We start from the raw sequence: 16,181 nt of genomic DNA on the forward strand, positions 1-16,181 counted from the left end.
TCTTTTTTATTTTTATTTTTAAAGGGGGAAGGGAACCCAATCTACCTATGGTCTCATTAGCATAGGCAATTTCTGATCAACAGCCAATCGCCTCATAAATCAGCATCTACTCAAGGTTAGGAAAGACAGTGAGAAGCTGTAGGAGGGCAAGCAGGATGAGGAAGGGCCCCAAAATCAGACAGAGAGATTGGCTGAAGGAACTGGGCATGTTTAGCCCTAAAATGGTTTGGAGGGAGGAGAATATGATTGTCATCTTTAAGTATTTGAAGGGCACTCAGGTGGGGAAGGGATTTGTCTTGTTCTGCTTGGCCCCAGAGGGCAGAACCAGAACTCCTGGCATCCCATGGCCGTTGTCAGGTTAAAATGAGATAATAGATGGAAGGAACTTTAGAAACCTTAAAAAGATATAATCATCTAAGTGGCCCTGGGCTGTGTGTTTCACAGTTTTAGGAAGTTACCCTGGGCACTGAATAAAGTAATTTGCCAGACTTGAACACAGGTCTTCCTTCACCAAGGTCTGTCTTCTTTTGCACTATGCTATGCTGCCTGGTTGGTTACTTGTTGAAGATGGTATCACAGGCCACATAGAGGTTTTGTACAGGCTATACCTCAGTAAAAGTCTAACCCATATTTGGACCACCTTAGGAAATTCCCCTTTAGTTTCTCAATGCCTTTGGCCCAAATGACTGCTTCAAGAGCACTGCTACTGGAGATGGTCTTTAAAAATATCACTGTCAAGTAAAAGTTCCTAGACTCATGGGAAACACTGAATTCCAGTTTATTATTAGTGAGGTGGAAAGAGTGCTGAATTTGGCAGCAGATGACCTGAGTTCAGATTCCAGCCCTGTTACATACTAGTTGTGTGTGACTTTGGACAAGTCACTTCCCCCTGCTGAGACTCAGTTTCCTCCTCTCTGAAGTGAATTGGACTAAATAAGTCTCTAAGGTCCATTACAGCTCTAGCTTTTATGGTTTTAAATGATCTAACATCTCTAAAATGGATAGGATCTTGCTGACCTTCAGGCAATGTGAGACACTTGCTTTTTATTCATTGGCAGGTGAGCCATTTCAGATCTTGAGAGTGCTGTTGTCAGACTATGTATCTTCCTTGCCAGTGTCCTGACTCACTGCCTGCTCTGGCTATTTTCTGCTCCTCTGCATCTTAGGTCCGCCCCCCAAGACCTCAAGTTGTCAAGCGCCCAAAGAGTAATGTCACCATGGAAGGTCGAAGAACTTCAGTGTCAAGCCCTGACCAGTGAGTATGAAACACGTTATTCCCTTCATCCCGCAGAGTGAGCACAAGCAGAGGCCGATGCTTCCTTCCCGTGGAACGCATAAATCCCTTTTCCCCCCACTGTGTCCCACCCCCCAGCTTCCCCATGAGGCCAGGCTGGATGTTTCACAGAAAGGTCACTCAGGGAGCAGAGTTTAATCTCAGAAGTCTCCTACTGGTCCATGGTACTGTGTGGGTAGAATGTCTAGAGACAAGAGCCCCTGGCAGAAGCTGTCTCGGTGTGACACCTGGGCCCAAGTCTTTTGAGTCGTAAGACTTACAAGACACTTAGAGGGAAATTCATTCAGTTTAAATCAGTTTCCAAATCATTGTCTTGGCAGTGCAGAACAATAGAACTGGGTTCTTCCATCCTTGACCATAAACATTTCCCAGACCAAGGAAGGGGCACAGAAAATTTGCCTAGATTGCGATGAGGATTCATACTTTTTTTTTTTGCTGAACTATACAATAATACTATTTCTGTAGCTCTTTAAAGTTTGCAAAATGTTTTCTTCACAACAGACCTATAAAATAGGTAATGTACATATTTTCTCCCTCTTACAGATGAGGAAACTAGAGTTAAGAGAAAAGTAAGCTTATATTTACTGGATTTTGAGTGGTAAGGGACCTTACAAATTATATATTCCAAGACCAACATTTTTACAGATGAGGAAGCTGACACCCAGTGAGGGGAAAGGACTTGTACAGGATCACATGGTTAGTGTCTGAGCTGGAATTTGAACCCAGGTCTTTAGATACTCTGTAGCATCTACAGGCACTAAGGATTTTCCAGGAAAGTCCTGACATCCGCCTCATATTTGTCCTGACTTTAGAAACTTAGAGAGGTTTGTTTGGGACACCCAGAACTTAAGTAATTTGCAGTCACATAACTAGCATGTGTCAGGCCAGACTGGAACCCGGATCATCCTGACCCCCAAAGTCAGAATATTATACTAAGACTAATGAATATTAGCCATAAAATGTCAACTATTCACTGGCTGCATTTATTTCTCTCTCTGAGCCTCCTTGTCCTTCTCTATAGAATGAGGCTGTCCTCCTTGTCCTGCCTGCTGTGCGGGACCATTGTGGGTAAGAGAGGGCTCTGTGAACCAGAGCACGTTAGAGAAGTGGAGGCTGTGGTAGAATCCAGGCTGCAGCTTATGGTTCAGCCCTATAATGTGGTAAAACTGCAATTACTACAAGCCACTTGCCATCACAACAGGTTTCAGGCCTCTGGGAGGACAGCGATAGACAATGTCAGGAAGTTGTTGCCAGGAAAGAAGTCCTAGGGTGGCAGGATTTAGAGCTATTTGGACTGAAAAAGATCCTAGAAACTAACTAATCCAAAGCACTCATTTTACAGATGAGGAAACTGAGGCAACCCCTCCCCAGGATAAGGAATAGAAGAGGGAGAAAGAGACTTGCCCAAAGTCACACATACAGTAAATACAAGAGCCAGGGCTCAACCTAGGCCTAGTGCTCTTTCAACTACATGCTGCTCCTTTATTTCAGGGGAGATGCTTCATAACTTTAAGTTGCAAGAAGACTGTTTTCCAGAATTGTGCACTGGCTTCAGCTTTCTCCAGACACACAAGCCCTGTGGTGAAGCAGAAATCGAGTAGGGAAGAGGCAAGGGACAGAAGTGTTCAGTCCTCAATAACTAGGCCACTTTCTAAAAGCTAGCAGTGGCTTGCAGGCCTTCCAGAGGTGGAACGAGATTGCCCCCTTGTGGATAAAATTCCTTATTGCCTTCGAGGACCTGAAGCACCAATGACTTCTTTCTGTGCCTCCTCGGGATGCAATCATTCTTTCCCTATTCTAAGGCATGATCCTACTGTCTAACATGTATGTATTGATCCCAAATCAAATTCTTCTCACCATCAGCAAATATACTTCAAGCACTGTGGGACTCAGACTAGCCCAAAAGGATTCTGGGCATTGGAACAGCTGCCTTGAGTGGATTGGATTAGCTAATCTTTTTTTACCCTTTTGCTAATCAAATAAATGCAGAGTTAAGAGATGATCCTCTGCTGAATCCAAGGCATCACATAGCTACCAGTATTTCATAACAATAACCATTTAAACGGAGTTATTTAAATATCATTCCCTGATTTTTTTGTGTGGCATAACAATAGCTCTCTCCATTTGAGTTCCCTATCCTTCTTGATGATATGGGACGACCCTTGGTCCTCATAAGCTGTATCAGCATAGCACAGGTACTTATTATAGGTCTTATAGGTCTTACTGAACTAGAAAAGCTTCACCCATAGGTCTAAGTAATAGATTCTCTGTGTTATCCCAAGGATCGAGCCACTACATAGGGAATTTCTTTTGGCCACAGCAACTCACAAAAACCATCCACTAAGGCACAGAGTCACCCACATAGAAGACGAAATCATGAATCCTTGACTTATTGAGGCCATAGTAGCTGACATTTCTTTATAGCTCCTTATGGTTTGGTTATAAAATATTGTAGGTACATTATCTCCCTTGCTTCTCCCAATATTTCTTTGAAGTTGGCAGATCAGGAATGATTCTCTTTATTTTACAGATGAGGAAACTGAGGTAAGAATAACTTGCCCAAAGTAATACTGGTAGTAAGTTGCAGGAATGAGACCCCAGCTACATCTCCTGACTACCACGCTGTAAGCCAGCCAATATCTTTACAGCGGTTTCTTAGAACTTGACTTTGTGTCTTTCTGGCAGTGAAATACCCGAGCAAATCAAACTTGTGAAAGTGTGAGTTTGAGCACACTGGCTTATCAGGGAAGTGTCAGCGAAGGCAAGCAAGATTACTAGGGCCATCATAGTCAGAAATAAATTTTAAAATCCTACTGTGGATTTTAGATAAAGGATTACATTTTGGCATTTTGCTCTGAGGGATGGGGTGTGTGTGTGTGTGTGTGTTTTCTCTTTTTTCCTTTTAAATGACTCCAGGAAAAATACCCAGCACGCCCACTCTCCCATAATGCCAGTGACATTTTTAGTGCAGCCCCAGTGTTTTCCTAAGTGTTTCTCTCTGTCACCCTATCCTCCTCCCCCTTGCCTCTCCACATCCAAATGCCATGTACATCATAAACAGCCCTTCCATGTGTTTTTCTCAACTGTCACCAACTTCAACTTGGCAGGACCAACTCCTGCAAACACAGGAAGGATCCAGTGGGGGAAAAAATATATTTTAATAAAACAGGCCTGCTATGAAATATTGTTCTAAAAACAACAACAACAACAATCTGCTAGCATCATGCAGGGAGAATTGAGAACTGGGGATGGCGGGAAATGAAGCCTAATAGGGCCTGGCCGGGGCCAGTTTTGACTTATGCAGGAGAACAGCAACTAAACCTAACTAAAACTCCCACAGTCATCAAAGGAAACCTTCCAGGCAGGAGATTTGGGTGGCAAAATGCAGTCTGAAATACGTAATGCCCATGTGGATTCTGAGTACCGCTGGTTTCATACCTTAATTCTAACTGCCTAGTAACACTTTAAGTTATTAACAGTGAGCCTGGAAGGATAAAATAGAATAAGGACAACACTTTGGGTCCCCAGCCTTGAGCAGCAGGATTTTTTCCCCCAGATCATAACCAGCATGGGAGGCAGCATGGTACCGAAGAATACTGAGTTTAAAGCCAAAAGCCCACAAGTACTAGTTATGCTATTTACTGCCTATATGACATTGGGCAAGTCACTTCATTTCTCTGAGGCTTAGATTCTTTGTCTATAAAATGAGAAGTTGGATGGTTCTTCCAACTCTGAATCTATATAATTTCTAAAGTCTTTAAAAGTCCAAATTTGTTGAGTCTTTTTTTTTCCTCCCTTTATAGCTAATTAGAAAAAGTAATCTTTGAATTCCCAGTTAAAATCCCAATTCTGCAACATGTGGTCAGATCCCACAAGGAAAAAAAAATTTAAATTCCATTGTTTTTTATCAAAGGAATAGAACATAGAGGTAGAACATACAACATTAGAAATAGACAGGGTCTGAGAACATAAAATATTAGAACACAGAACCTCAGAAATGAGAGGAAATCATCTAGTCTAAGCTCTTCCCAAAGCAGGAATCCTTCTGCAACATCCAATAAAAGTGATATTCAATTTGGTCTCCTCTAGGAATAAAGAATTCACTGTCTCCAGAAGTTCATTCTTTTGTAGGAAAGTACTGTCTGTTGGGAAATTTTTCCTTGGTTCTGCCTTGGGGCCAATCAGAATAATTCTAATAACCCCTCCTCCACAGAACACCATTTCAGATATTTGAGGACAGTTCTCCTATGCCATCTTCCTCTACCCCTCCTTATTCCCCTGGGTTTTTCCTTTTCTCCAGATTAAACATTTTTAGTTCATTCAGAAGATCTTTTGTTGTCAAAGTCTATTTCTCTCACCATCTCAATCACTTTTTTCTGGATTTGCTCTGATTTGTCACTGACTTTTCTAAAATGTAGTGCCCAGAACTGGATAGTGTACTCCCAATATGGTATGATAAAGCAAAGAACATCTGGACTTTCTCTAGTTACTGTGCCTCTATTTATGGAGCCTAAGAGCATATTACCTTTTTTTTTTTTTTTACATTTCACTAAATGAAAATTATTTCATGAAAAGCTACATTTTCAAACACTGGGATGTTGTTTAGTCAGTTTTTAGTCATGTCTGACTTTGTGACCCAATTTGGGGGTTTTCTTGGCAAAGGTAATAGAGTGGTTTTCCAATTCCTTCAGGGGAAACTGAGGCAGACAAGCTTAAGGGACTTGCCCAGGGTCACACAGCTAATAAGTGTCTGAGGCTGAATTTCAACTCAGGAAGATGAGTCTTACTGATTCCAGGCCAGAAATCTACTATATCCACTGCGCCATCTAACTAACCCATAAAGGCTGGGCTGCCATGCTCGTATTTCATCCATCTCAAAACCTTGTCTCAATCCAGGGCCAAGACAGTTAGCTTGGTACAGAAATTTTTGATTTTTGCAGTCAGAGGACCATAGTAAAATTCTGGCTCTACTATTTTTACCTCTGTGACCTGGAACAAGTCATTTAACTTTTGTGGGCCTCAGTTTCCTCTTCTGTAAAATAAAAGAATTGGACTAGACACACTTTTAGGTCTCTTTCAGCTCTAAACCTATGATTCTATAATCACATGAACCCCCTATAGAAGGAAGCATCAATTTGTAGAGTTGAAGGTGACCCCAAAGGTCTATGGAGTGAAAAGAGTAACTAGACCAGGGCAGATCTGAGTCTGAGAATTGAATCAATTCTCATTCCCAACATGTCCTGGTTGTGTGACCATGGGCAAGTCACTTCAACTCTGCGCCTCAGTTTCTTCATCTATAAAAGGGAGATAATCATCCTTACATTTCTTCTCTCATAAGAATTATATGAAGAAAGATCTTTGAAACCTTAAATCACTGTAAAATGAGCAAAATCACCATCTAATCCAACCTGTACCAAAATTATGAATCTACTAAAATATTTGCCTCAAGTGGTCCACTTGAAGACCTTGCCTAGTAGATAGAAATAGAAGGACCTGATTCAAATCTCAGCTCTGCTATCTGTGTCCTTGTATGAGTCATTTTTCTTCAATGAGTCTTAATTTTTTCCTCTATAAAATAGAGTAGACTAGGTGATTACAGCTATTAGCCGTGTGAAACCCACCAAACTCATTGCCCCTCCCCCAAGACGGCTCCTTCCATATAATATTCCTTGAATATTCAGTGCCCTCCCAAAGGATTTCAGCCTGTGACCTGTACTGTCCAAGCAAAGGGCTGGTTTGGGGTTGGGGTACATAGGGAGTATCTGCCAAGATGGCCACAGGGCGCCGGCAACATCCATCAGGCCTATTGATGTCACTGTTCAGCTCTAACCTCAGTAAAGGTGGCCTTGTTAATCCGTATGTGGGAACATTTCAGCATGAGACAGAGGACCTGACCCCAAATCAATTATTTTCAAATGTATTCTTAATGTACTCCCATTGGACCCTCAGTTCTACTCCACAGAGGCCTATTTAATTTTCTGACTGTCTTGGATATACAATTAGGAAATAAAGGGTGGACTGTAGCCTATCCCCCTTCCCCCCATTGCCTCCTGCTCTAGAGGGCAAATAACAACAAAAACAATAATTCTCACTTCTGTAGTGCTTTAACTTGTCCAGAATGCTTTCCTCACAACAGCCCTGTAAGGCAGGCTTTGTTAGGATTATGTTATTCACATTTTTTTGATTTAGGAAACTGAGGCTTATAGGAATTAGATGACTCACTTGGGGTCATGCAGTTTGCTTGAGTCAGGGATCAAACTTAGATTTCCTCACTCTAAGTCCAGTGCACTTTCCATGACATCATGTCCCCAGGAACCTCATCCTCAGGAAACTCACCATCCTGGAGATTGCATCCACCTTGATACTCACACTTAATCAATACCCTCAGTACCATCTGCCCCTCCGATTGAAAGGCTAGAAAGGCTGAACCAGGAATTCCTCTCATAGCCTCCATTTAAAGAGGGTCCTCAAGTTCCCCTTCATTTCCCATCCAGCTGTAGTCCTTTGAACTGGATTCCACTAAAATATTTATAGCAGCATTTTTTATGATAGCAAAGAATGGGAAACAAAGTGGATGGCCATCTATTGGGAAGTGACTAAACAAATCGTGGTACATGAATGTAATGCAATATTACTTTACTGTAAGAAATGATGTGTGTGATTAATACAGAGAAGCATGGAAAGGTCTACGTGAATTGATTTAGAGCAACCAGAGCCAAGAAAACAATATACACAATAACTATGACATGTAAGTGGAAAGACCGACACCCACAAAAATCAGAAGTGAATGTAACAAAATGGTAAAGAGCAGGCAGGATTCCAGTGAAGAGATATGAGAAGACAGCCCCAGTCCTTCCTTTCATGGAGGCAGGGAGTTCACAGGTGTTATACATGGCCTAGGTTTATAGACTTTTCCCATACATTCAGCAGTTAGGCTGGGTTTTTATCCTTTAAAAATACTATCATATGGGATAGCTCTCTGGGAGAAGAAAGGGTAGAAATACTGAGGGACTTTTCCCATACATTCAGCAGTTAGGCTGGGTTTTTATCCTTTAAAAATACTATCATATGGGATAGCTCTCTGGGAGAAGAAAGGGTAGAAATACTGAGGATGACTAGAAGATAGCAGCAAGAATTTATTTTAAAAAAAGAGCAGGAACTCTTTTTTTCATATTTGTATTCCCAACACTTAGTACAGTGCCTGCAGCATAATGGTAGGTGCCTAATAAATGTTTATTGACTAACTGACCTTGTAACCCCAAGGGCACGCTTTCCTGAGAGGGTCCACATATAGCTCATAATGGGGGGGGGGGGATGCCAGGTGTGAAGAAAGGGAGCAGGCTGAGGTAATTACAGATTGTACAGGACTCTGAGGACTGCTTCTGACCTGTGGTGGAAAGGGTTAGGTGGCTTCTGAAAATAGACCTTCTGTGTTACCACTAGAAAGTGACGTGGCCAAGCAAGCCGCAGGTAGAAAGTTCATATGGGAGATGACAGGTTGTGCCGAAAGAGTTCTGGCCAAAGAGAGAGGAGGCCTAGGTTTTAGCTCTACCATGCCCTATGCTAGCTACCATACATCATTAGGCTGGTCACTTCCTTCTCTGAAAGTCAGTTCCTCTTCTGTAAAATGAAAGAGTTGGACTGGGTAGTCTTTAAGACCCCTTGCAGTTTCGACATTCTATGTTCCAGCCCCAACAGCCAATGTTTCAAGGCCCCTTTCTCTTCAAACATTGCATCTTCTAACATGCTCTTTCTAGATCTAACATTCTGTGGCCCAGGGTCACTTTCAGCTGTATTATTCAGTGTTTTAAGGGCCCTACCAGTTTGAATGTTTTCTGTTCTGTGTTCTTGAGACCCTTCCAGCTCTAGCATTTTAGGATTCTATGATGCTGTGATTTCTATCTCCAGACACTTCTTCTCAAAAAAAAAAAATCCCTAAAGTTTTACCCATTTAGGTGCCCAGAGCAGAGAAAGAATGTGAAATAGCACCTCCTTCTACCCCAGATCTTCTCATTCTACCATCTACAAAAGGAAGTTCTCATTTTACTCCCAGCTGAGTTCCTTTCCCTGACTCCCTCTGTTTGTCCAGGACTCATAGTGTCAGGTGGGTTCCCAGGCATGCTGTTTGGATTAAATGGAGATGTTGCTATTATAGGGACCTTGTTAATTTAATACAAATCATCAGTCATTTATTAAGTAATTACCATATGCAAGGCTGTGCTAGGTGCTGGGAATATAGAGAAATTTATATAGGCTAATAGAGTGGGAGCAGGGGCAAGGATTAACATGGGTAAAAATAAGTCAGCATGAGAAAAGTGCAAAGGAGAGGACCAGGTAGAGTGTTAGGAGAAATAGAAGGAGAACACCACCATCTAAACAAGAATGGCTCATGGAGGAAGGATAACCTGAGTTGGACCGTGAAGGAAAGGAAAAATTTCAGAAATTGGAGGCAGGTGGGAGCCAGATGATGAAAGGATTTAAATGTGACAGGAGCAAGAGTCTATATATACTTCTACATATATTTTATTGGGGGAGGGGGAGACAACTGAAGTTTCTAGAGTAGAGGAGTGCCTTGATAGTAACTCATATTTCTGTAATTCCTAGGATTTACAAAGTTCTTTCTTCTCTGTGAGATAGCTAGCCCAAATATTATCAGACCTACTTTGCAGAAGAGGAAAATTGAGACTCAGGGAACATGATGTACCTTGCCTAAGATCATTCAGCTGGCAAGCATCACATCCAGGATTTGAACCCAGACCCCTAGGCTATCCATACCCAGCCTTCTTTACACTGTGCTGTGCTGCTGCCTTAGTGTATTAGGAAGATCTACTGCATAGTGAAAAGTTTTTCCTAATAATAAAGGTTTCAGGCTTTGTAAGGTAGCATGAATGACAGCAGCTGTCACCTAAGTGAGGCTGTTTTCCCCCACAGAATCTCAAAGTTGGAAGGGGACTCAGAATCCATCTAGTCCAATCCATAACTGAACTGGAATACCCTTTGTGTGACCATCCTAGTAAGTGGTCATCCAGGCTTTGCTTGAAGACCGTATTACCTCCTGAGGCAGCCCATTCTACTCTGGGTAGGGCCAATTTTTGTTGGAAAATTTGTTCTTATGTTAAGCCTTAATCAGCCTCTCCATAACTCTCCCCTACCTCCAAATATTGCTCCTATTTTTGCCTCCTGGATCCAAACACATCAAGTCGAATTTCCATCATCCTACCTGTACTCCAAGCCTTTCCATCAGGAAAAGGGAAACCTTCTTGGACTCCTTTTCCAGCGTTCCAGAGCCCAGGGTCACTACTACCACACCAAGAGGAATCATTACAGGAAGTCTTTAGTAAAGGCGTTGTTCTATCACACAAATCAAAATCTATTCAGCCAAGTTCTGCACAAACAATACTTTAGTGATTACTCAGTCATTTAGGAGAAATTCAGAAGTATGTGGTGTTTGTACATTGTGGCTAATATGTTTATGTCACGGACATATGTTTTTGTAAACATATGTAATTTAACATGTATTTATATCAGCGAACATTCATGCTTAAAAAAGAACACTAGTAGGCTCAGTGACTGCTGAGAACCCACCCTTCGCCGTGGCATTCTCTCATTTTCTCTGGAGCTTTATGGAGACCAGGATGAGTTTATTCCCATCTTTCCCCATCCCCCTACTCACTCAATGTGGAAGCCCCACAGGAAGCCACAGCTGGGACAGTACCCCAATGTAACTGTCAAGCAGCAACACCTCAGCAAACAGACAGACCTCCATGCTTGGAGTCTTGCAGCCCCAGCCAGGACAAATGGAATGTGTTGAAAGATCACACCCCCACCTCCTGTCCCTCCAGTTCTCTGGGAGCATTTCCTACCCCCATGGCCTAGAGTGTGTCTCCATGATGCCAGCTGGACCCTCCCACCCCCATCCAGTACGGCAGGTCGGTTAGGCAGAAATACAACAGCCCATGTCTCTTCCAGGCCCTTGGCTGGCAGCCTTCCAGGGCTCGCCAAGAGGCTGGTTGTTAACATGCAAGAGCAGAAGGCCAGGAGGGCAATTAACAAGTCAAAAAGGTTTTGGCCTGGCTAAAGCTGCCATCACTTTCCCAGTCTCCGTGTGTTACTTTTCTGGAAATTATGCAAGACTTAACAGAAATCATAATGACACAGCCTCAAAGAGAGAAAGCTGCTTCTCCTGTGCTAGCCGAACTCATTAACCCAGAATTAGAACTACCTCAGCCTTTTGGCCTCATTGGACCAACAGTAGCCTCCAATTACCATGGCCATGGGCCCCAAGCTGCTGCCAAAAGGAAGGAGTTTTCTAGCAGGGTTGTCGAAAGCCCCCAAATCTGTCACAGCTGAGTAAAGAGCCAGCCTGGTACCAACAAGGAGCCAAATTCACAGATGACACAATGTTCGTCCGGATAGCTATCATGCTGGATGACTGAATCTGGATCCAAAAAAGATCAGGGGATTTAGAGCTGAAAAGGCCTGTAGAGATCATCCAATCCAAACCCCTCATTTTACAGAGAAAACAGGACCACAAAGGTTGTAACTTGGCCAGGATGAAGATTCAAACCTGAGTCTTCTGCCTACAAATCTAATACAATTAAATAACAACACCCTTTCTCTCTTCAAGAAGCAAAAAATGATGGACTGAAGCTAACAAGATGAAATTGAAAGGAGAGGGATGGAAAATTCTTCACTTGGGCTCACAAATTCAGCTGTGCAAGTATAGGATGGGGGTGCTGTTCCTGTGGGAAGGACCCCGGACACTTTTAGAGGCCTGCCAGCTCAGTTGGAGTCAAATGGGTAACACAGCTGTCAAAAGAGTTAATTAGAGATTACACCACATTAATGGAAGCCTAGTGTCTAGAGCAAAGGAGGTTCTGGGGTATTATGTGAAGTTCTAAGCATGACATTTTAGTAAAGACGTTGCTAACAGACACGAATCACATCCAGCAGAGGGCAACTAGAATAAGAACTACCGTTTTACATAGTGCTTCAGGGTTAGCTAAGTGCTTTACATCTGTCATCTCATTTGATTCTCCCAACAATCCTGGGAGGTAGCTGTTATTATTATGCCCATTTTACAGATGAGGAGACTGAGGTCAAGAGAGGTTAAGTGACTTCCCTAGCAAGTTCAGCATTCTACCCACTGTACCACCTAGATGTTATTTTTTTTTTTTAGTTGAAGAACTCAAGGATATTTATTCTGGAGATGGAAAGACATTATTTCTGTCCTCAAATATTTGAAGAACTGTGATAGGGAAGAAGAGTCAGCCTTATTCTGCTTGGTCCCAGAAGGCTTAGTGAGGAACAGTGGGTAAACATTGCACAGGGACAGGTTTTGGCTCACTCTCAGGAAAAAGAAACCCTTCCAATTAGGGTCAACCCAGAGTGAGTAGGCTGACTCACGAGGTAGTGGGTTCCCTGTCTCTGGAGGAGTTCAAGTGGAGGATGAATGACTGCTTGTTAATGATGCCATAGAACAGTTTCCTGCTCAAGTATCAATCGATCAACAAGCATTTAAGTACCTACTATGTGGTTGGTGCTGTGCTAGACACTAGGCATCTAAGGACAAAGAATGAAACCATCCATACTCAGAAGGAGCTTACATTTTGAAGGGGTTGAAGAAGAAGGGAGGAACAAGAAGTACGTCTATAAGTAGGCACAGCATAAGCATAAAGTGAGGGAATACAAGTAGATACAAGGCTTTTTAGAAGGGAGGACAGTTGTCGTTGGGGTGACTGACCACACAGAAGATAGTTCCTGGTTGCATCTTAAAGGCAGAGAGGGATTCTGTGAGGAGGGGGTGCATTCTAGGGATTGGGGCTATCCAGGGCAGAGGCACAGAGCTGGACAGTGGAGTGTCATGTGTGAGGAACAGAGAGGCCAGTTTGGCTACATCTCAGAGTGTGGGAGGAGGAGTATTGTCCAGTGCCACGGGAAAACTAGGTTTGGGCCAGGTTAAGAAGGGCTTTCAAAGCTAAACACTTTATATTTATCCTAGAGGCAATAGAAAGCCATTGGAGTAGATTGCATAGGAATTAGACCAGATGACCCCTAAGGTCTCTTCAGACACTGAGATTCTGTGATTCGGTGGTCTGTTGTAATAAGAGTGAGCTCTCAGGGAAGGGCCTCTCTCATTGCTCCAGAGACTTCACACTCCTGTGAGCAGGCCATCATGGGGACAGGACTACATCATCTGTCACTCAGGGCTCCTATCTATGGGAATTGGATTTCTGTTGGGCCTTAGCTTCTCTGTTGTGCTTCTGTCTCTGGGGCACAAGGAAACATATCAGCAGTGTTGTTTCAAGATACTTGACGAATAGCTAAGTTGGGGATGCTTGAATAATCAATTGAGTATTTATTAAGAACCTATTATATGCCAGAGCCCTTGTCTTTAAGGACTTTCTTAATCTAGTAAGAGGTCAGTCTAATAGAAAGTCCAGTATGTTGTGGGGAAAGACTATACATGGAATTTGGAGTTAGGACACTTGCATTCAAATCCTGATTGCTGCTTCCTAGCTGTGCAACCCCAAGCAAGTCATTATACCTCTCTGGGCTTCAGTATCCTCACTTGTGGCCTCTTTACTGAAAACCACCAAGTACTCCAGAAACTTACTATAAAATAGTGTCCCATTGCGTTTCACCGTCATGATCTACCCTCAACCCAGGAGAAACTTAGAATTCTCCTAGGTCATCGTGTAGCTCTCAAGCCCCAGCTAGTCCTGGGTCTAGCCCACCAAATAGGCCCTGCATGCCTTAGGAATCGTAATATAGCCTGAAAACTAGACTCAAACTATCTCCACTCACATTTCTGTTGTGAACACCTGCCAGTTATATAACTTTAGGTAAAATACGTTCATTTCCCTGATTCTCAGTCTCTCATGTCTGTAAAATGGGAATGATAATGCTTCTACTGACTACTTTGTAGGGCTGCTGTGAGGAATGTACTGTACCTTAGAAACGGGAGCTACAACGAGAATTCTAGGGGACACATAATCAGAGGGGAGCCAAAAGTTGCTAATGTATATACAAATTAAAGATTCCTCACAAGGGAATGAAATAATCCTTTTTTAAAAAATGATTATAGAATCCCCTTCATTACTGCCTGAGACCCACCGCTCCCTGGATTTTTTTTTTATCTCAAGTACATTTAAGTGTCAATTAAATTTGAAATACCTACATTTGTCAGCATTTCATTTCGGGCCAGTGTGATGTGCCGCCGATTTGTCCACGCATCCTGACACATAAAAAAACTCCCGAGATGCAGATCGTCCTCATTAAAAAATAAACCTGTGCGATCACGGCGCTGCCGAGCGCCACGGAGCACATCCCCGGCTCGGTGGCGCTGTGTGGCTGACATGATATTTTAAAAGTAACAGCCGCGGCTGTCACTCCTGTCATATGCCGGGGCTAACGGGAGACATGTTAAACTAAACATTAGAAAGAGATCAGCAAGTCATCTGCATGGGAACTCGGCGAAGAGATTAGGTAGGCAGAGGCTGGGGCAGTCATGTGGAGATGATGAGGGTTGGCGCGCTGATGGACAGCAAGCTTTGCTTTGCCCCTCGAAGGCAACGGCAGTGCTTGCTGTGGAGCTGGGCTCCCTGTGACCTGCCTATTCACAGACAGCTCTTTGTGTATAAAATCCAAGCAAGTGGTGGGTGGCAGACTGCAGGGTAGTAGCTGAATTGGGTTAATGAGAGAATAGATGCTTCCCACACACACACACACCCTACCCGATTCCACTGCCTTAAGCTAATAAAAAATTTAAACTCGGCCGTCGTCAATGGTTCATCCTTTATCTTTGACAAATATCTGACTGTATGTTTTGGGGAGTAACACCAGGAGCTGAATTTAAATAAGTTGACTTTTAAAACTCACCTTGGTATTAATGGGGAAGAGAAAAGCCCCCACAACACCTCTCTCTTCATTGTTTTCGATGCCATTGATGGAGTGTTGCTCTCTCCCCTTTCCCCAGCCCCCTTTTCCCCAAGGAAGCAGATGGAGGTAGGTTGACATCACACCAGGAAAGTTCCTGTTTGGAAACTCGATTCAAAGGTCACCTCCTCTAGGAAGCCTTCCTTGTTCTGCCCCCTTCATTTGGTAATGACTTTCTCCTCTTATTGCACTCTTATTTTTATACCTCTAAAACACATTTGTCGTAGATTAAAACATATCACAGTTTTGTGTGTTTGTACCTTATTCCTCTACTGGCCGGTAAGTTTCATGAGGACAGGGATAATGCACTATCAAAGCTTTACACTTCCTTAGCACACAGCACAATGCTGTGTACAAAATGGATAATAAACAGAGAATGAATGATATCTGTTATCTCTGATGATGACCTCATTGTTTCCTTCCTTCCCCCTTCATTGGGTCATTTCAGAGCACAACTCTCCATTAACCTGCCCAAAGTCTTCATCCGCTGTTTCTCACCTCTGTGGGCCTGTTTTCCTCACCTATAAAATGAGGGGGTTGGGATGTGACCAGTACAATGCCCAAAGAGTTGCTTGCTACAAACTTCTCCAGCCCTGAAACCTCAGAAGAAAGGAAGTGTGTGCCAGGCATAGAGTGATTATAGCTAAATCCACCAGATGAGAGGACAGAATCCACCCCACCCTCACACAAGTAACCATTCCATGAACTTTTTGTAGAGTTCCCATTCAGCGTCTTTAACTCCCAGGGAATCTGATACCTGCTGTAGTGAGTACTTTAATGTACCAAAAGCACAAATATGCCAAAGGCGTATGATTCGGGGTCGGCCTATAAAAATCCCTCGTGGTAGTGACTTTTCCTGAAACACATGCCCCTCCCCTCCTCTGTAAGAAGTGGCATAGGCTGATTCTGCCCAATCATGTGAAAGAAGGGAGGGAGGAGCAATCTCGTG

General features: G+C 43.0%; 1 protein-coding gene across 7 annotated transcripts in view; it reads left to right on the forward strand.

Annotated features, from left to right (window-relative positions):
* Positions 1 to 16,181, forward strand: part of DENND1A (DENN domain containing 1A) — a 691,139-nt gene that overhangs the window by 652,142 nt on the left and 22,816 nt on the right. For 5 of the 7 annotated variants that reach the window (XM_020967516.2, XM_020967513.2, XM_020967517.2 and 2 more), the window contains one exon: positions 1,167 to 1,255. The exons of 1 other annotated variant lie outside the window; for it this stretch is intronic. In XM_020967516.2, the coding sequence (XP_020823175.1) occupies positions 1,167 to 1,255 (89 nt within the window). Of the gene's footprint in view, positions 1 to 1,166; positions 1,256 to 2,785; positions 5,621 to 16,181 lie in introns of those variants that run through there. One more of the 7 variants, XM_078150133.1, reaches the window with a different exon arrangement.

Source organism: Phascolarctos cinereus, unplaced genomic scaffold, assembly GCF_003287225.1.
Source record: "Phascolarctos cinereus isolate Bilbo 61053 unplaced genomic scaffold, phaCin_HiC Scaffold_2;HRSCAF=192, whole genome shotgun sequence".
In the NCBI taxonomy this organism is placed as follows: domain Eukaryota; kingdom Metazoa; phylum Chordata; class Mammalia; order Diprotodontia; family Phascolarctidae; genus Phascolarctos; species Phascolarctos cinereus.